This window comes from Myodes glareolus, chromosome 6 (assembly GCF_982192425.1).
Source record: "Myodes glareolus chromosome 6, mMyoGla1.1, whole genome shotgun sequence".
Classification (NCBI taxonomy): domain Eukaryota; kingdom Metazoa; phylum Chordata; class Mammalia; order Rodentia; family Cricetidae; genus Myodes; species Myodes glareolus.
In genome coordinates, this window is record NC_142031.1 from 71,388,469 (window position 1) to 71,409,459 (window position 20,991).

Below are 20,991 nucleotides of genomic sequence, written 5' to 3' on the forward strand. Positions count from 1 at the left end.
TCTCCTCATCCTCCAGGGCTGTTGTTATTATTAATTCCAGGAATATATTAAAGAGTAGTGGTGGGAGAATGCACTCCTGCAGCACTCCTATGATTGTCTTAAACTGATCACTTAGTTTTCCACAGACTTTGACTCTTGCGAAGGTATCCTTATAGGCATCATCCAGTATTCTTATGCTTTTCTCTGGGTACCTGTAGAACCTCAGTGTTTTCCAAAGTCCATTCGTCAAAAATGCATGCTCGAGTACAGACCCATAAATGACTGATTTTTATCAGCCAGATTTCAGACAATGTCATATCCAGTAATTATCATACAGGTATACGCACCAACAGTGTAAGCAGAAGAGGGTGTCATCAACAGTTTCTACACAGATCTACAGAATGAGGTCAGCAAGGCTCATAAGAATGACATACTAATTGTTATGGATGACTTTACTGCAAGACTAGGATCCAGAGAAAGAATGGACTTCAGTTTCATGGGAACATATGGATTTGGACAAAGGAATGATATAGGGGAGTGATTCCTTGACCTCTGCTGTGCAAATGATTTGTACATATCCAACCCAAAATTCAGAGATACCAAATCATCAAGATGCTGGACATTGAAATCACCTGACCAATACACATACAGCAAAAATTGACTATATTCTGATCAGCAGGAAACTCTTATCTAATATTCAAAATAGCCAGTCATTTCCTAGTGCTGATTTAGGGCCAGATCACCAACTTGTTATGACCAACATTCAAGAGACATACCAGGTAAGACGAACTGGAAGATTGATCCTAAACAATTTATGAACCCAGCTGTATGGAGAGAGTATAAGCAAATCACTGAAAAAAAAGATGAGGGAAATCAACCCTTTGCAAATATAGAAAGTGAGTGGGAGAAAGCCAAAAGAACTGTACAGGAGGCTTAGATGCTTGGTTATGTACAAAAAAGCAACACCAGTAGAATCGCGTACTGCAGAGATGATCAACCTCGCAGAAAAAAGAGGAAGCTAAAGAGCTAATGAAGTGACAATTTGCAGGCAACAAAACACCACAACTATCTTTACATGGAGGTCAAAGAAGAGCAAAGGATAGAGAGCCGTATATAAAAGGTATATGCAAAGAGGTCAAAAAGGCTAGACTCCATAATAAAACACATTTTATCTATGAAGCTATCAACAGATAACTGCCAGATATGTTCCTCAGATTAGGGTTATAAAAGATGGGCAAGGCCATTTATTAGCAGGGCCAGGGGAAGTAAAGCAAAGACAGAGGCAATACTTTGACATCCTATACAATGACCCTAATGCTGTCAACATAGACTGCAATGAGAAACACTTTGGCAGCTACTCGAACCCCAGAGATGATGAGAAAATGTTAAATATCGACAAGAGAGATAGAGGAAGCTGTCAAGAGAGTGAAATGTAAAAGGACCACAGGAGTCGATGACATCACGGTGGAGGAGCTGGAGGTGACTACAATAGGCTCAGGGGCCAAGGCGCTTCTTAGACTCTTTAGGGAGATATGGGAACATGAAGTGATTCCAACAGAATGGAAGCACTCAGCCATAATTCCCATACACAAGAAGAATGACAAGCTGGACTGCTCAAATAGGGGCATCAGTTTGTTGTGCCATAGCAGCAAGAACTTTTCCCCCCATGTCCTTCAAAGATAAAGGACAAAACAGAGGAAATCCTAGCAGAGGCCTAGTGTGGATTCAGAGCTAACAGGAGCACCATAGATCAGATCTTCACTTTGAGGCAACTGGCAGAAAACTATGAAAAATTTGGAAAAGACTTATATGTCTGTTACATTGACTTCGGGAAGGCATTCAATAGCATTTGGAAGAATTTTTTTATGAACTTTCATTTTAATCTGTATCATTAAGGTAGATTTTAATAAAAATGCACTTTTCCATCTATTGTTATTCATCTTATTCTGAAAATTTTTTCACCTACACTTTTGTGGGTGATAAAATTCAAGATAATTTACAACTAGTATGCAAATTCAATTCCTACATAGAGGAGCTTACATCATGATCACTAGAAGATACTGATCTGCATTTTAAGTATCCACATGGGCTTGGAAGAATGTCTTTTGCTGGAATATCGTTATATTAATATCCATTGCTTCATTTATCTTGGGCACTCCTCCTGCCAGTGATGGCTGCTAAGGGCTCTGTTATTTCTCAATTTCTGCCTTTGGAGCACAGCATTGGCTTATTTTTTTGTTTTGAGAAGTTATTTTTCTGTTACTTATTTGTATAATCTAAATTAGTCCCACTAATTTTGTGTTGCATGATAAATGAATTCTAAAAGTGCTTATGTTAGCTATTTTTCATCAACTTGTCACAAACCAGTCACCTGGGAATCATGAACCTCAGTTGATGGTTTGCCTCCACCAGCCTGTTGTGTGGGAAATGTCTGTGGTACATTGTCTTGATTGCTAATAAACAGATGCCTAATTTGGGCATTGCCATTACTGAGCATGTGGCCATGGGATGTATAAGAAAGTTAGTTAAACAAGTCATAAGAGACAAGTCAGTGAACAGTTTCCCTCCACTGTCCTTGATTTCATTTCCAGAGACCTGCTGCCTCCATGGTCTCTGTTTCAGTTTATTTCTTGGCTTCCCTCAGTGATAAACTGTAGCCTGTATGTCTAATAAACACTTTCTTCCATATGTTGATTTTCCTTTATTGCAACAACCAAGAACCAAATAATATAGTATTGAAAGCTTGTTGTATGGAGAGATGCTGCCTGTTTGTCCCAGCAGCCCAGCAAGCTTACACCCGAAATAACTACACAGAAACTGTATTAATTAAAACACTGCTTGGTCATTAGCTCTAACTGCTTATTGGCTCTTACATATTAGTTTAACCTATCTCCATTAATCTGTGTACTGTCACCTATCAGTGGCTTACCAGAGATTCTAACTGGCATCCGCCTCCGGCGGAGTATTCATGACTTTTGCCTCACTCTGCTTTCTTCCTCTCAGAATTCAGTTTTGTCTTTTCCATCTACCTATGTTTAACCCTATTAGGCCAAAGCAGTTTCTTTATTCATTAACCAATGGAAGCAACACAAAGACAGAAGGACCTCCTACATAAAAAGCTGAGTGTAGTTTAATTTTATTTAAATACCAAAATTTCATCACTGAAGTGACGACCTCACAGCATTTTAAGGGGAAAGTGAAGCACATTGCTTTTGGTTTCTGTCAGAGTTTTTGTTTGAGATCATGCTGTTGACTGTCTTGAATTTCCTTGTTCTGGCTGTGGCATTTTCACTCTCCTGTATTCTCTTTCTTACTTGCTTTTTGCTACATTGAGGAAGAGACCAATTTGTGCTGTCGTCACTTTGTTCTTGAAATGAATATTTGTGTCACTTGAGTATCAACATTTACGTTCAACTCAGATATCCTCCAGCTCTCTCAGTATTCATTTATTTTCCATATTTTCATTTTCCTGGCGAATTTATCTATTTAGATTATATACATTTGGAAAATGCTGCATCGCTTCATCGCAGGTTTGTGCTCAATAGCACAAAATAGGTGCCTAGTGATCAATAATCTTCAGATTCTGATAAAGTTCACAACTGTGTCACTGACTGTGGCTTGAATTTGTTGTTTCCTTGGTGTCGTAGACTGAAAAGAATTAAAGATGTTTATAAATTTATACAATTAAAGTTGATACACCATGATTACTCTTATTTGACTAAGATTAAAAATAGTTTACATAAATTGGAATCACATAAATGAGGACTATATACATATTGATTTAATTTGTCAGATACTTATAGATTAAAGATATTTATTGTACTGATTCTTAATCGAATAGCTCTAAAAGGCAGAATTCTATGATGACACAAGATTGTTCCTAGAAATTTGAGCCTTGATTTTCTGTGACACCTGCAACACCTGGAACTGTGGTCAGACAAGGGTCTGGGGAGTAAAAAACACAAAGAAACGCAGGTCACCCTTGAAGTAAGAATGCCAATTTTAATATGTTTCAAGGTAGCTCAAGTAGTGCTCTCCTTAACTAGTAGCCATGCCCTAGCTCTCAGGATTTTTCAGCTGTAAGCCCACTAGAAACCACATCCTTCTTATTAGAAACTCATGAGGGTTCCATGCTTAGAGCAGCAACAAGCATAGAAAAGCATTTTTTTCCCCTCTGGCAGGCAAGTAGTCATAGAAAGTTCAGGGTCTGGGGTTCTGCAGCTCCCAACAATTTTCTCTCAGAAGAAGGAAGCAAATTCTTCTAACAACTTTCTATTCATTTCTTTTCTGGCTGCTGTGACTAAATACCCAGGCACTGTCAGCTTCAGGAGGAAAAAGTTTGTTTAGCTCCAAGAACCCTTGCCAGTCCTCAATGGCAAGGGCAGACACAACCCCCAGAGCCTACGGCCAGGGTGTATCCAGAGGCAGGAAACAGAGAAGAGGTAGATGAACTCTTATGTTCAACTCGCCTTTTCCTTTTCATACAGTCTCAAACCTCAGCCATGGAATTATGCTGCCACATTCAGGGTGGGTCTTCCCACCGCAGTTCATCTGCTAAACATAGTTTCTAGCAGGCCTTCTCAGAGACTGTCCTCTACAGGGTTCTGGATATTGTCAACTTGACAAGCAATGTCAGACACTACAAACCGAGGAATTAATTTGTCAGTAAATTATTTCCACACAGATATTTTTTAAAAGAGAAAAACAGGTTATTGGGTACATTTCAAGATGAAATACAGAAGATAATAACCAGAATGCCACCTATACCAGGCTACTCCTTAGACCACAATGCTTGCCTCATGGAAACTTTTAGCAAGAGTGAAACCAGAGCATCTCAATACATTTGCGCTTTGATTTTCTAAGAGGAGAAGTGTGTTGAGCTCACCTACCCAGATTTACAACCTACAGAACTTTAAGATAACATGTGAATGCTACTGTAAGCAGAATTTTTGTGAATTTGTGTTGCAGTGATGTAATATTCATATATCATGAAACTTCAATGGAAAACTTGTGAAATCAAGTGTTTTATAGGTGTGGGGCAATTGAAACATCTGTTTGGCAGAAAGTAAGATAGTCATGACAGAGAACTGTTCACTGGATCAGCTATCGAGAATATAGTCAATGCCATATCCTAAGAACAATAATAGGTCTGAGAAGCTTTTCAAGAATAAACCTCTGTTTGTTACTAACTAAAAAGTGCAAGGATCTTTATAGGTAATAGAAACAGCCCCCACTAGAACTGTGTCTATTACTATTGAAAGATTAAAAAGAACTTAGTTTGTTTATCCAAAGGAAAACTACATTGCCACAACAATAAATCAACAGTACATTTTGTGGATGGATCTTGCAAAAACACACATTACAAAGTAAGCCATCCTTTTATGAATGATCACAAAGTTTATGACTCCATTGCAGAAATTAGAAATGAAAGCTGATTTATGATAACAATATGATAACAGTAGGCGAGTTTGGGGCTGTAGCTGGGCGAGGAGACCTCAGGAGTCTAGGCACATGGTAATGCATGAGTTTATTTGCATCTTGGTCTTAATGAAGCAAGTGAACTCTCTGTGTATGGATATATAAAATACATTGCCTTGGTATGTACTTGTTTTTGGCCCTTCAAGGGCAACTTGTCTTGTAGCTGCTAAATGTTAGGAATACCTTTTCATTTCTTAGGGTTGTACAGCTAATTAGTGAAAAATAGCGTGTTAAAAAAACTAAAGATTACTAATGTTAATTAATGTTTTTGTTGAAATTCTTCCTGAGCTTGATTGAAAATATAAATGTGAAATGAGGAACATGAGAATAGCCACTGAGCTGTTTTAACAATTACAATTATTTGTTTTCAAACTACAGTTTGCCGGGAAGATTCCTGCCACTCTGTAATGTCGTGCGCAGCCGTCCTTCTTAGCCCAGTGGACCAAACAAGAGAAATGAAGAAGCTAGAAGAACCAAAATGTCCTGAGCCTTCCAAACAGTAAGTTGTCTCTTAAGGTTCCAGGATGTGAGATATATTCTAAGTTTCTCAAAGTATAGCTAGCTGCTCAGACACCCCAGCATGTGATGAAAATGTATAGATGGGTAGAAATTTGCTTTGTTCAATATCAATCAATTTCCACTATTCACCACCACCTTCTGCCTTGAGTGTCTGACTATTGCCATTTAAGTTTTATTTTGGTGTCCTGCTATAGAGCATGGGTCAACAAACTGAGAAGTTAGCACTGTGTCGGTGTGCATGCTTATCCTGAATCAATTTGAGAGGTACATGGTTGGACTATAAAGTGGAATCTGTTTATTTTCTATGTAATTGTGTGTTGTGTGTGTGTATCTGTGTGTGTGTGTGTGGTGTCTGCCTTTGTGTTTATGGGTCTGCAGAGACAAGAAGAAAGTGTTGGATCTGCCAGTGGTTGCCAGCTGAAGGTATGGCTGCTGAGAAATGAGCCTTGGTCCTTTGGAAAAAAGTACTATTACCCGCTGAGACCTTCCTTTCTCTATTTCTGAAGTCAGTTCTTAATAAAAGTTTAGTTTAAAGGTGACTTTGATTTTACAAGGAGTACAAGTTACTATTTTAAATTTTCAAGTAAATTAGCAAATACTAAAACTTTTTACCACTGAAGTTTACTGTGTCACATGATATTGCCTGGTAAGAAGTACAGAGGTTTGATAACAATTGGTTGTTTGCATTCCTTGACCTATGTTCTGGTTGCCACACACACATTTATTTTGTCAAAATTTGACAAGGTTGAAGATGATATTGGCATGCATTTTCCTAAATAGGTGTATGTGCTCAAAAAGAATACTTAGAGGGTATGTATAACCATGCAAATACAATTTATATAATTTCCTTTAAAAATACTGTCTCTTACTGAAAGCTAAAGTTAATATTATACATTAAATAAATGATAGAGGATTAAATTCATGATAATAAATATATATAGACATGAAATATTAAATCACAGATACTTTTGATAAAACATTACATTAATTGAATGGACAACTGGGTGTTGATTTTCCAGAGAAGATATGATTATGTCTGATAAAAGGTTTCTAAATGAAGAACATATAACATGTGATATATTTTGTATGTGATTATATATGATTATATGAAGCAGGTAATAATTATATATGCTAATATGAGATATATAATAGGTGATGATATATGATCTGTGGGGAAATGTGCTATGTGACTCATGGTGATATAGATGCAAGGTGATATGTAGTAGTGTATGATGTATTGTGCTATGTGGTGGTGTTGAAATGTGGAGATATGCAATGGTGGATGGTGTGTGTTGATGTGTAATATGTGATGATGTAGCACAAATAATAAAAGTCAGAGACAGATATTGGGGTTCAAACCCAAAACCAGAAAAGCAAAGCAACCAAGCCACTAGAGAAGTCTTACTTCTACAGGAGCTAGCTGACTGCAGACTAAGCAGGCAATCTTCTCTCTCCTTTCATCTTATATTCCCTTAGTTCTGGGATTAAAGGTGTCAGACATCACCTCCTTGATTTGTTTCTGCATCGATCTTGTGTCACCCTGGGTGGTCTTGAACTCACAAAGATCCATCAGCCTCTGTCTCCCACATCCTGGGATTAAAGGTGTGTGTCACCATTACATGACCTCTAGTGGCTTATCTTTGCCCTTCTGATGTTTATGCAAGCTTCATTTATTAAAACATAAATAGAATATCAGTATATGATAATGTATGATATGAATATCTATGTGAACTATGGTGGTGAATGCTAGGTGGTCCTGTATATTCTGTTTTGATAGATGCTATTTTATGTGGTGCTATGTAATATGTGGTGACTTGTGGCATGTTATCTGTAGTGATGTGTGGCGTGTGATATGTGAGTGATATGTAGTGATATGTAATACTATATGAGTTGTAGTGAGTTGTGGCACTATATGCTATGTGATAGTATGTGGAATGTGATGTTATGTGGATGTTGCCTGTGAGTTTCCCATCACATTTTCAAGGAGTCTTGGCACATACTAAACAGACCTGCTTGTTACACTGCTTTGTGTTTGTTACCTGTTTCTCTACCTGGTCATATGCTCCCAAACAGTTTCCTGCAACATGATCCTATTTAATAGTCTTTGTGAAATCAATTAGAAGACACTCTTAATGTTATATTCAATAATACTGAATCAAATGGAGCAATGCATGTATTTGATTGCATGAAGATATTCACTATTAATATTCTCATTATAGAGGAAAGAAATACCAAGCAATTCAGGAAGTAGTGATTGTAATTCAGTTTTAATGCAATCTGAAAGTGAAAATCATTTAACTACGCATAATGTAGTTTAAGTTTTAGAATCCTATAGTCATCTTTTGTCTAATAGGAAGAAAATTACTTCTCATATTTGCCCAGTGAGTTACATTAGAAAGCTCAAATCTACTTTCTTGCAGTGTTTGTGAGTTTACATAAGTCCCCATACAGTTTTAACTTGGATCTTAAACTTTTTAGATTATATTTCAAGGACTTACAACAAAACTGATTAATAGTTAATAATATACATGCCTTTTTTCCCAAGTCTTTAGCTGCTTCATTAACAGTCTTATTTCTTATTCTGGATCACTCTGTTGTCTCAGGACCCACATTCTCATTTAAATGCTCTTTGCCAACAATATTATTAACTCATGTATACCGGGTTTTTTTTTTTTGAAAGTAATTTTATTAAATTATAAAGAGTTTCCATTTACGCCCCTCCTCCCAACGCCCTCCCACTCCCCCCTCCCTCTTCTCCTCCCTCTTTGTCCCCAAGGGCAGTCAGGGTCTCCTGCCCTGTGGGAAGTCCAAGTTCCTCCCCCCTCCCTCCAGGTCCAGGAAGGTGAGCATCCAAACAGACTGGTTTTTGCATCATAAAGACTGTTAAAAATCTGTTTTGCTTGTGGATATTTATCTGTTTGTGCTTCAGTTTCTACATCTGTCAATTATGCTGACACCTTGACCTTTACTGTGAGAGTGCGAATTTTTTACTCCACAAATACATAGTTCTCAGTATCACCTATCAACATTATGGATGACCCTGTATATAAATGTCTAATGCTGAAAGGTGCTTTGAGACATCTCTCTAGGTGTCCTACCAGAATCTCCAGTTGTGTTAAGAGCAAATCAGTGACCAGCTTTTTCCCTTTTAATGTCATGTACCTAAACTTCTCATTTACATAAAGCCGCATGATTTTACTTTCTTAAGATCTTGGATTTACTTCATCACAATATAACTGCGGTATAATATCAATTGTTTTATTAATATTAGCAACATTAGCATTATATATTTTAAAAGTTAGGTTGACTTAGAAGGTATAAGTATCCCATATGTTTTGCTAAAAATAATCGTCAATTGTGAGTTTAAAGAAACTATTCAGTTATTTTTTAACATGTGTTTCCCATTTTTAAACTATGAAATCATCACTCAAATCACAATTATATATGTCTTGTATATCACACACCATAATTTTGAAAATTAAAAAAAAATGCTGTAAGCGATGAATGAGAACAATGTATGAGCACAATGGATGAGCACAATATAAACATAAGATTAATGACTGACAATTCTTGATAGACAATGAGAGACTCCCTACCTAAACCAGCTTCAGGAAGATGGTGAGTAGTAATGAAGACTGGCTGATATTGCTAAAATGTTCAGGCAGAGCTGCCCAAGGCCATTCTGTTTGCAACTCTCGACATCACCTGGCTACCTGCAGTTCTCATTTTCTAGGACTTTCTTTCCTCAAATGTTTCCTCGGTCCCAGCAACAACTGAGGCAGATGTTCATCTTATTGGCACATCCTGTAGAGAGCAACAGTTTTTCTGAAAAGGAGGCAAGTATAGATTTCAATGCCATTGGCTTCGATTGTTAAACTTACCATTCTGACACAATGTTGGTCACTGAAATCTTTATGCACTGGATCCCATTGAAGCCTGAGAGAGTGGTTATATTGACAATGAAAAGGATACTTGAAAATTTGAGAATATTGATAAATAAAAGCAAAAATAGAGAACAAAATTTAAAGTTATGTATAAAGAGACAATTCAGAGTAATAATGTATGCTCCATTTAGTTTGTAATCTCACTTTGAATGGCAGAATTTTTATGATATTAATTTTAAAATACTTAAATATTATCTACAACTTGCATATCTTTTTCTTCAATTAATTTTACCAACTTGTAGTTTATGCTTTTTCATCTACTTGTGCTACCGGAAAGGCATATATGTAATTTTTTTATCCTTGATTTGTTTGTCTTATTATCATTTATCTCAGAGTACAATTCCTGAAATATAATAATATAAGAAGGAAACAAGAATATATAAATTTTGAAATTATTTTCACAGCAAATATGTTAACTAAGAAAACTTGTCACATATTTTACAAATAAGGCTGCTAGAGACAGTTAATACAGTTTTATTTTTCATAAGTGAAAAATATGCACAAATATTAGCTCCCAATATAATGCTGAACTATTTCAATTCTGTCATTGAGAAGCAGGCGTCTCATGCCTAGCATCTCTTTAATTCTGAGTGGGATTACTGCTTTAAGTACCTCATCCTCCTGATGGTGCAGGCAGCTCATATAAATTCATACACCTCTGAATGTCTGAAGCAGAGATATAGTGACATAATTTAAAACCCAGGATTTCTCTTGCTAAGCAGGTCTGGAATAATTTTTCATCATAGATTTGCTTCAGAATATGTAAAGTATAGTTAAAAAAGTTATGAGAATATCTTTTGATAATGCTGTAAACTACGTAGATTTTAGAATTCTTAACTGGTAAAGAACACTTTAAAACTAAAACATATTTTCTATCCTTTATGAGTAGAGTCTTTTGTATCAGCATTTGTTTGTTTAACACTGTGGTTGGTTTGTTAATATATCAATACAAGGATTTGAAAACAATTTAGAATATTGATCTTTAATATATTACTGTGTTAATGTATTATTACATAATTTTGTGAGATGTGAAACATTTCCTGACAAAGGTAGCTATGTACTCATGTTTGATAGATACAAATTGACTTTGAAATGCTTTTTTAAAATGGAGACATTTATCTCCTTTGCCACATAATCAGGAACGTCTTGGATTAGGACGTCCTGTTCAGAGCAAAATGACAGGAAGAAGCTGTCCTTTGTAAGAAGGCAAGGTGCACTTTGTGTATCATGGTAGAGGAGTTCAGAAGTTTGCTTCTGTTTACACATCATTCTAATAAGGTAAAGTTGTGGATTTGATTTCTATCCGTAGTCTTTTCACATGTATCTCAACAGACTACAGAAAAGAGTTTGAGGTCATCCTGGGCTGTGTAGTGGGAACCTTTCTCAAAAAAAAATTATGTAATCTAAGTAGCTACACAGAGTTCAAACATCCAGTCACATAGAAAGCTGGGTTTGAAGAATGAACCTTTTTATAGTCACCAAGTATTATAATATGAAATGTATGTTCACATTACAGCTATGCATAGCTTACTATTCTGAACTGCACATGTGTCCAATAAACAGCATAAAAAGAACCACTTTCGACATAGACATAATATTCAAGCTCTGCGGAGAAAGAAATCATATGGCACGGGTTCTGGGTCTGACTATGTGCTCTGTTAGAAATCTTCTTGTAGCAAATGCAGATCTTCTCTCATGCTCAGGATCAGTGTCTGAAATGAAGGGCCTTGTTGTCATTGTAAGTATACAGGGGAAGGAAAACTAACTTGTGGTATTACTTCTCTGTCCTTTTCCATAGTTTTTCTTTTGGTTTTTCAAGACAGAGTGTCTCTGTGACTTTGTCTTTGCCATATTTAATTTTATTTTATATCCAGAACCTTATGCTACTTAAAGGGTATGATTTATGGCTAGGATTGTGGAAATACAGCATTTCTTAGTTGTGTGACCAACTCTGTGGATCAAGACCCCCTCACTTTTGCTCACCTTTGTTGACTTGGGAAAGGTGCACTGAGTTTCTTTGGAAATTGTGTGGGGCTGCTGCTGCTCAGTACCGAAGTCTGATTTACAAAGCATGTTCAAAATCTACCTATTTTATTTCTCAAAACTGCTCTTCATGTCACCCGTAAAGTTGGCTCATAAACTTTCATTGATTGTAGCCATCACAGAATTATATCATCAGCCTGTTTTCAATATCACCATTTTCTTAGTCCAAGCATAGTTCAGTTGTCAAAGAGATGAAGGAGGAAATTTCTGTAGACAGCATCCTCATCCCAATGTGAATCTATCCGCCTTTGGGGAGGAAGATGTAGGGAGGAGCTATTTTGTAATCACAGCTCATAGAGAGTTCTGGAGGATCAGTTTCCAACTTCACTGCAGCTGAAAACACAAAAGGAAGATACTAATTTCATGCTTGGCTGCTTGAGGCAGGCTTGCTTGATCTGAAGAGAGAGAAAGGCTGGCCGCTGCTAAAGCAGCTCCTTGCATGCCGAGTCCATCAGGGAGGATAGAGTCCATGGTGCCCAAGGCAGAGGAGAGCAAAACAGAAGTTGATGCTTCCTGGCTTATTACTAGGGCTCTTCAGCATGCTGGAAAAGAACCTTAAATGTCCACTCTGTGTGCATTTGCTAGTCTCGAAGCCAGATTGCACTGAAATGCTTCTGGTAGACTGAACTTTGCTTCCCATAACCAGAACACAGGACTGTGAGTCTGAGCAAGTTCTTTCTCGCCATCCTGGCTTTCTCTTAATCAGGCCATAGCAGGAAAACTTGGCATTTGTTTTTGTCTTAAGTATGTGTTGTTGTTCTGTACAACCAGGTCTTTTGAATTGTAAGCTTGCCTCTTGACACCCAGGTTTGTCCCTTTGTGCCAATGTCTTTAAATGAGTTGAGTTCTTACTTTGGGCTTGGTATTTGAGAAAACTGTATTACATCCTTTCTCCGGATGTATGCCTTTGCTCATCAAAAAAGTTGAGGAAACTCAGAGTTTCCATCAACCAATAAGGATTCCTTTACCAACCAATGGACCCAACTTCTCCTTAGTGTTACTTACTATATTCCTCCAGTCACTCAGTGAGCAGCCAGTCAATAGTAGTTGACAGATCTTAGAGGGGGAACTGAGACACTCAAATTTCCAGGTAAACTGTGTACAGAAACAGCAAGGTGGAAAGGAAATGCAGATGGCTTTAGATTTTTGGTCAGTTAAGTTGTGTTGACAAATCAACTGTGAGAGCACAGACAGCCACTATCTCCTTCTTCATCCCAGTCTCTTGATAAACTTATTGCACGTTATGATGTCATTCACATGTGGTTTAAAAATTTAAAACACAAAATACAATTGACTTATGTTGAACAACTCCAAGGAAACAGTGTCTTCCGGGCACAGCAGGACTGATGTACATATGGACTCAGAGACTGTGGCTACACACACAAGACCTACACAGGTTCAAGTCAGACAAAACCCCAACTGTAAAAAATAAGTGGGTGCAAAGTCCTATCTCGAATCAGGAAACTTTCTTCATTTGATACCTGGCAGGAAGAGGAAAATCTGAATTCTCCAGTGGAGTGTGGCTGGGCATTTGAACCACATTCCGGTGCAGATTCCATGCCCAGGAGTAGTTGACATCACAAAATAAACTCTATGTTTTTGTGGGATTTTTATTTCATCTTGCTTTGATAATTTTTGTCATTTTTAAAAATCGCTATTATTATAATTTTTTGTCGAAGGGGCATGAAGTTGGATGGGTAGGAAGTAGGGTGGATCTGAGAATAGTTGGGAAGGGGGCTATGATTTATTGTCTGAAAAAAATACCAAAATATATATTCCATGTTATTCAAGAACCAGGAGATTTTAATCAATCAGACAAAAAATTATAAGGAGAACACTCTTTAGAGAATCTTTTCTCTTGACTGATAGTATTGTTATTTTATCTTCCTATGGTTTATTGCTCCTTAGTAAGTCACAGTATTTGTCCCCTTGTGCAGTCAGCTTGTCAAGTCCAGAACTCCTACTGTCTTGTTGTGTCTGCTTTGACAGGCCTGCTTTGTAAGCTGAGCATGTAAGTGCTATTTTTCAGACGACTTGGGACAACTTGATAAGATGACTGAAGTGTTTCAGTTCACCAGTGCAGTTCTCTTTCTGGGGTAATATAAATACAGATTTATCAGATCTTTGAGCAAGATTGTAAGTGCATCTTAGCTGCTGTACAAGAAGAGACTATGTATGCATACAGGCCCACAGCCAGCTTTCAGCCATTCTGCTAGCACCTTACGATGAATTCTGTTTCCAAATAAGTGACTGTTTCATTTGAAGCTATTCTACAACCATGCAAAAACGATATCAGTCTTTTAATAATAGCACAAAGTTATGCTCTCAGATATGAATTTCTTATTTTCTCCATTTTATGGGACAATGACAAGCAGGGAAAGCTAACAGAGCATGATTTGTTTGTCAAGATTGCACAGTTTAAAATATGTGGCAGAACTGCATCGGACACAAAGAAGGAAAGTATTAGAAAGAAACCGATTCAGAATCATTTGTAAAATTATAATAAGTAGGTATAGAGTTGTAGAAAAATGCATAAGTATATAGGGTATTGTGCAATTTATTATTGTATACATTTCTTCTAGTGTTATCTGCAAAAATGTGTTTTTCTGCTGATTTTTAAAGAAAACATTATCATTGAATATCGGCATGTGTGCATATCTGTGTATGTGAATGTTTGTATGGGCATGTCTCTGTATATGTATCTGGATTTTGTGCATGCCTCTGTTTGTGTGTGTGTGTATGTGTGTGTATACATGACTGTGTGTGTAAGGCCATGTGTTTATGCATATCTATGCATATGTATGTATGTGCATCACTGTGCATGTGTGGATGTGTATATTCCATGACAATGCATGTGTAGGGTGTGGGTATATGTGCATGTCTATGCATGTGTGGGCATATATGTGTGCATGGCTATGTATGTGTAGGTGTGTGTTGAAAATAAGCATGGTGGTCAGAGGGGCAGCATCCAGCAACTGATGGGAGCAGATGGAAAGAAGAAACCCACAGCTAAACACTAGACAGAGCTAGAGAAACCCCTCAGAAGAGGGGGAGGAAGGATTATAGGAGCCAGATGGGAATAGGACACCAGATGAACGTGGCCCACAGAATGAACTAAGCAGGTCTCCTAGGGACTTATAGAGACTTAAGTGACAAACACGACCCAGTATGGGTCTGAGTTAGATTCTCTGCATATAACTTATGTATATTAGTGTAGCTTGGTGTTCTTGTGGGACTCCTAACAGAGGAATGGGGGGAGAGTGTTTCTAACTCTTTTGACTACACTTGGGACTCTTTAGCTCCTACTGGGTTGCCTTACGCAGCCTTGATATGAGGGTTTGTGCCAAGTCTGACTGTAACATTTTTGCCTTGTTCAGTTGATATTCTTGGGAGATCTCATTTTTTTTTTTTGAAGAGAAAGGGATTTCTTCGTTTTGGGGGAGGGAGGAGAAGGGAGAAGGCATAAGGAGGACTGGGACTAGTGGAGGAAGGGAAACTGTAGTGGGGATGAAATGTATGAGAGAAGAATGAAATTTTTTTAAAAGCTCTTCAATTGTTAATATTCAACATTATCATAGAAACTCCTTGAATAATTCACAGGTAAGGATGGAATTTTCGGCAGTAATTTTGTTATACAAGATCAGAAAGAAGGATCTTGAAACTAGGAGCCCAGAAGCCCAGCATCCAGCCTGGCTTGGGACAAAGCTTTTGCTTTCCTGAAGGTTGCCCTCAATATTTGTAAGTTAAACGTTTGGAACAGAAATGCTAATGATGAATAGTCTAGCAACTTCCAAATAGCAAAGTGACTGACTATTGTATTTGCTCTGTAGAGGGGGCACTACAATAAATACTAACAAGTATTTTCAAGTATTGTTGAATTAATAATCCCCCATGGCTGATGCTGCTTGTTGGCTCGAGACTCAATAACATCTAAAGGCTTCTTCTACAGAGCATATTAGACAGGGTGCTGACTATCTATATTCCCCATTGTTACTCAGTTGACACCAAGGACAGCGGCTTCTAAAGTCTGATGTTTTCTATCAATCTGCCCATCTGTTTTTCAGTTTCACTCAATCTCTTTAACATGATTCTTAGTGCAAAATTCACAAGTATAGACTTCCTATATAATTCTTTTCAGAGTTTATGAGTGTGTTTTGGTTGTACAGTTCATTGAAGTTGTTTGTTATGTGCTGGCTTAAGCTCTATAGATATTAGCTCATTTTATTCTCTCTTCCAGTGATAGTATATGCAATAATTATCCACAGGTTATAGTGCAGAAAATATGGACACACAGACATTAAGTTGTCCAAGATGACCCTAGAGAAGAAGAATAAATTGTACTTTCTTTTCCATAGTCTTAATTTACTAAATATTAAATTTGACATAATATAAAATTTATGTTAAAAATTTTTAGTATTTTATATTTTTAGCAAATCTGAAATATATCGTTACAAATCATTATAAAATATGAATGCCACATAAAATTTGCCCATGAACATCAGCAGAATAAATACTTCCTCGAGTAACTCTAGAGTTTCTCAGCGTATCCATTAGAATCTTTGCAGTTATTCTAGTATGTCTTCACAAATAAGCCAAGAAAAAGAGTGTTTGATTTCTGATGCTCAAGCTTTACTTAGTGCTCTCATTTTACTTGATGCATTTTATGAATCTATTACATTAGCTTTATCCCTTTTGGTATTTCTTTGTCAATGGCTTTTATTAACTTCATATAAATAAGACTAAAATATCTTTACTATGGATTAAAGGCACTTAAGAATTTGTAGAAACAGGGATGGTGAGATCACTCAGCATGAGATCACTCAGCATGTGCAGGCAACTTCTCTCAACTTGAATGACTTGAGGTCAGTCTTGGGGCTCCCACAATGGGAAGATTACCACAGTTTTCCTCTGACCTCCACATATGCTGATTCTCTCTCTCTCTCTCCCTCCTTCCCTCCTCTCTCTCTCTCTCTCTCCTTCCTCTCTCTCTCTCTCTCTCTCTCCTTCCTCTCTCCCTCTCTCTCTCTCTCTCCCTCCCTCCCTTCTCTCTCCCTCCCTCCCTCCTCTCTCTCTCTTCTTTGCTCCTCTCTCCCTCCCCCATCTCTCTTTCTCTGTTTCTCTCACACACAAGCATACATATACACATATACAAATATGCACAAGAAGATTAAATATAAAAAATGGAGCTATAATGTAAGATGTGAAAACTCACCAGGTTTTTATCCTCAACCAAGAAATCCAACTAACATTTCACACACTTTATCAGGTAATATAAGACAGTACACCAAATAGGGTGTCTTTGGGTAATTTGGATATACCATTATGGCATTTAATATTTTAAATAATTCATCCTATAATTTTCTTGTAATAAGGGCTCAGAAATAATGGCCTCTATGTGGGTCTGTGTAGATCTAAAGGGCATAACAGAGATTTCTATTAAAAGTGATTTATAGAGGTGTCTCAACAAGCAGGAGAGAATTCCATAGCAAGGGATTTATGCTGGAGATTTCCATGACTGAGGTGCTGGAGTAGTGAAGATGGATTTCAACAGTACTGAAGCTGCAGGACACTCAGTCTGTGAAATTCCTTCCAATCTAAAGGATCTGTTCTGATGAAGGTCACCTGTAGTTTTGATGATAATACATTTATTTGATTTAATTTGTTATGATTAATCATATTAAATTAAATTGATTTGATTTAATATGATAAAGGAAAACATATTTACTTTAGGATAATTAAGGTATGACATGATTGCCTAAATATCACAAGATTGTGGCATATTAATGTGATTATTAGTCTAGAAAGAATGAGTTATAAGGTCTTTAAATGACAATGGAATTTGTTTTGATTGATTTGCTTTATTTTTCTATGTATAAGCTATTCTACACCAGTTATTATTTCATTGTTGAGATGACTTCATTTCCCTTGTCTTACAGAAGGCAGGTTTTGTCTTAATTTTTTTCTGCACTTGAATCTGACTCAATGTTTTTGGAAGTTTTTTAATGTAAACTGGTTTATATACAAGTTTTCAATAAATAATTACGTTACTTTACTATGTGTAATTAAATACAACTTCCTTTTTATGAGGGAAATCAAGAAACTAGTAAAGTTGTATAGCTATTGCATACAGTGTAGCGGACATAAACAAAACGCCTGATGTGAAAGTGTGACTCCAGTTCCCCCCTCCTTTAAACATCTGAAATTTAGCAATCATTTGACTCAGTCTTTTACTCATATCTTTTAAATTAAAGATTTAAGGTAGGTATTTCCTAAGCTCTATATTCCCTCTAAGTTGTTTTTTGAACTCATTGGTTGTGCATATTCAAGGCATTTGATAAAATAACCAACAGTACATAAGTATTGATCAGTTTGTCATATTTTATGTCAAATGGTTTTGTGATGTAGAAGCAATTCTTCAGGCTTGCACTAGACCCTTGACCCCAGTGCCTTCTTTGTCCTTCTACATGTGAGTGTAAGCATCCCCGCACCCCGAGGCTTTGGAACAACTTCCATTATTGTCTTACTCTTTTTTTCATTTCATTTTTTCTTGTTTCATTCTATCATAAACTCATTTAACTGAATAATGTACTGACTGTTGCGTGTATGACTTCTGTATAACTTAGACAAATAAAACATGTCAAAATATGTTTATATTTTTCCTTTCCCATATATATGATTTCTGTTTGATTATAAGTAACTATGTAAATAGTTTCATATACTTGATGTAATCTGTTATGATTGGCAGTGTGTAACAATGCTAAATAGATTATCTATTTTCTGATTTTTCATTTGAAATTCACATGTTTTAATAGAGAAATATGTTCTTTAATTATATAAACAAATCAGGACAGGAACTTATTGCATTATATTGAACTGTACCCACATGCTTTATCATTTTATTGGAACAAGAAACCAGGGGAAAAGCATTTTTAAATTAATGTGCATTTGCTTCAGAAAGCAAAAAATGAAAAATGAAACAGGAAGCTGCTTTCTGATATCGGATGGTCATTCTGTGATTAAAATATAATGTGACCTCCAGATTATTTGCAGCATTAATTACTGGGCACTTTAAAACACGGTAATTGAACATTTAATTTTAGAATTGGATACTCAATTGAGTTTTGCAGCTGTAAAATTTAAAGGCCACAATAAATGTTTCTCCTTAGAAAGAAAAGATGACAAGGATGTTTTATTGAATCTATTCTCTTACCTCCGTTATTTAATACATTTCCTTCTATAGCTGTCATTCACAGGGCATAGGAGAAGGACATTAGAACATATTCAGTACTCCTTGAAATGAACTGGACACAGCTTTTTCAAGTCAGTTCAGTCTGAATGCTCTGGGTACAATTACATCATCTTACAGTGCATTTTGCATTTTAAAACAATCGTCTTAGCAGGATAGATGAATTCTGAATGTCCTTTGGTGAACCAGGGATTCTGGACATAATCCATGGCTGTTTCAGTGTTCTGTAAGAAGTGAACTGGGAAAAGAAGCCTTGCAGAGGACCTTGTTTATTTTGCCAGGCACCAGGGCACACTCCTGCTTGCTCTGGCATCCTTGAGCAGGTAAAACACCAATCCCTGGTATTTCATGTGCCTTCTGCCAGAGAGGACAAAGTTCAGGTCTGTGCCGTAACAGTGTTAGCCCAGTCTATGTCTTCTGGAGCTAGGATAAACTGCATAAGCATTGAGGGTAGAGAGACTACTCTATAGTATCTGCCAATCAACCAGCTTTTGTTCACAAATGATAAACAGTCACTAGAAGGGATTTAAAGCCAGCAAAACTAAAATCACAGCACTTAGAATATAAATTTCTTTCTGGAAGTGTTTATATACTCTTTTGGTTTATATACTCTAATGCCTCTGTGCTTTGAAATACTGAGAAGAGTGTATTGGTCAAAACTCTTGTACTACATCTCTATACGTTATTCAGTTGCTCATGAAGTAACTCATTGTTGCAACTTAAACGTCATATTTTACAGGGCTTAGTACCTTCACAGATATTAAGAGTTGGCTTTGTACCCTCTTCCAAAGCTCTCTACAATGCTTTAGTTAAATGATGGTCTCATAAGTATATGATTATTTAAAAAGGAAATAATTACACATATAAAATAGAAATTGTATAAATGTTTTCTTTAATTGTGTTATAAGCTAATATTTATACTTCTCATTAATAAATTACCTCATTACATTAACATTTATAAATATATTAAAACATTCCAATAAGATAATTAAACTATCTTGAAAACAGGCATTTTTTAAAGTATAAAAATCATATTTTAAGGTAATTGTACTGAGAAAATTGTGCAATAACTACTATTATTTAATAATATATGCAACATTAATATATAAATGTAAAAATTATGTAATATAGAATGTGTATAATAATATTACATAAATATTTAGTAATAATGTGAAAATTATGTTCTAATAAATATGTCTTCATATGTAAACCAGTGGCCATGTTTATGATACAGGCTTTATAGAAATAATTAAACAAATAAGGTTTGACAGTGAGACACATCTGCTTCTGGAAGCATTAATTACTTTAATAGAAAGAATGGCATTGAAGAGGCTCCATATGGAGTTAGACATTTGAGCAAGAAACTGCTCTTATCTGGACTTCTTGTTTAAGTGGACATGCAGGACCCACAGAGAAATGACTGCTGAACTAGCCTAAAAGTGAGATGATTCTTCATGGTTCCTGCTTCATGAAAGAGTCTGCCAGACATTCTGCAGGACACAGAAGAAAGGGACTGGCAAACGGCCAATATAGTTGGAACTGTCTTTGAAATTTCCTGCTTTGTGAAAAAGTTTGCTGGATACTATGGGCCTGTAGGTCAGAGACAGATGCCTCAATGGTACAGAAAAATTTTCAGTGACTGTCCAGGTAGCGATTTGTCTCTGTCAATTCTAGAGTCTTGGAAGTTGCTTACAATGTACTTCATGTTTACTTAGGGAATATTATATCCTTCTGGAATCTTTGATGGAGTTGACAAATTTATAGTTATAGTTACAGTTTTCC

At 36.5% G+C, this 20,991-nt stretch overlaps 1 protein-coding gene across 5 annotated transcripts in view; it reads left to right on the plus strand.

Annotated features, from left to right (window-relative positions):
* Positions 1-20,991, plus strand: part of Ccser1 (coiled-coil serine rich protein 1) — a 1,117,462-nt gene that overhangs the window by 252,471 nt on the left and 844,000 nt on the right. For all 5 annotated transcript variants that reach the window (XM_087907262.1, XM_087907263.1, XM_087907264.1 and 2 more), the window contains exon 5: positions 5,836-5,956. In XM_087907262.1, coding sequence (XP_087763388.1) covers positions 5,836-5,956 — 121 coding nt within the window. The remainder of the gene's footprint in view (positions 1-5,835; positions 5,957-20,991) is intronic.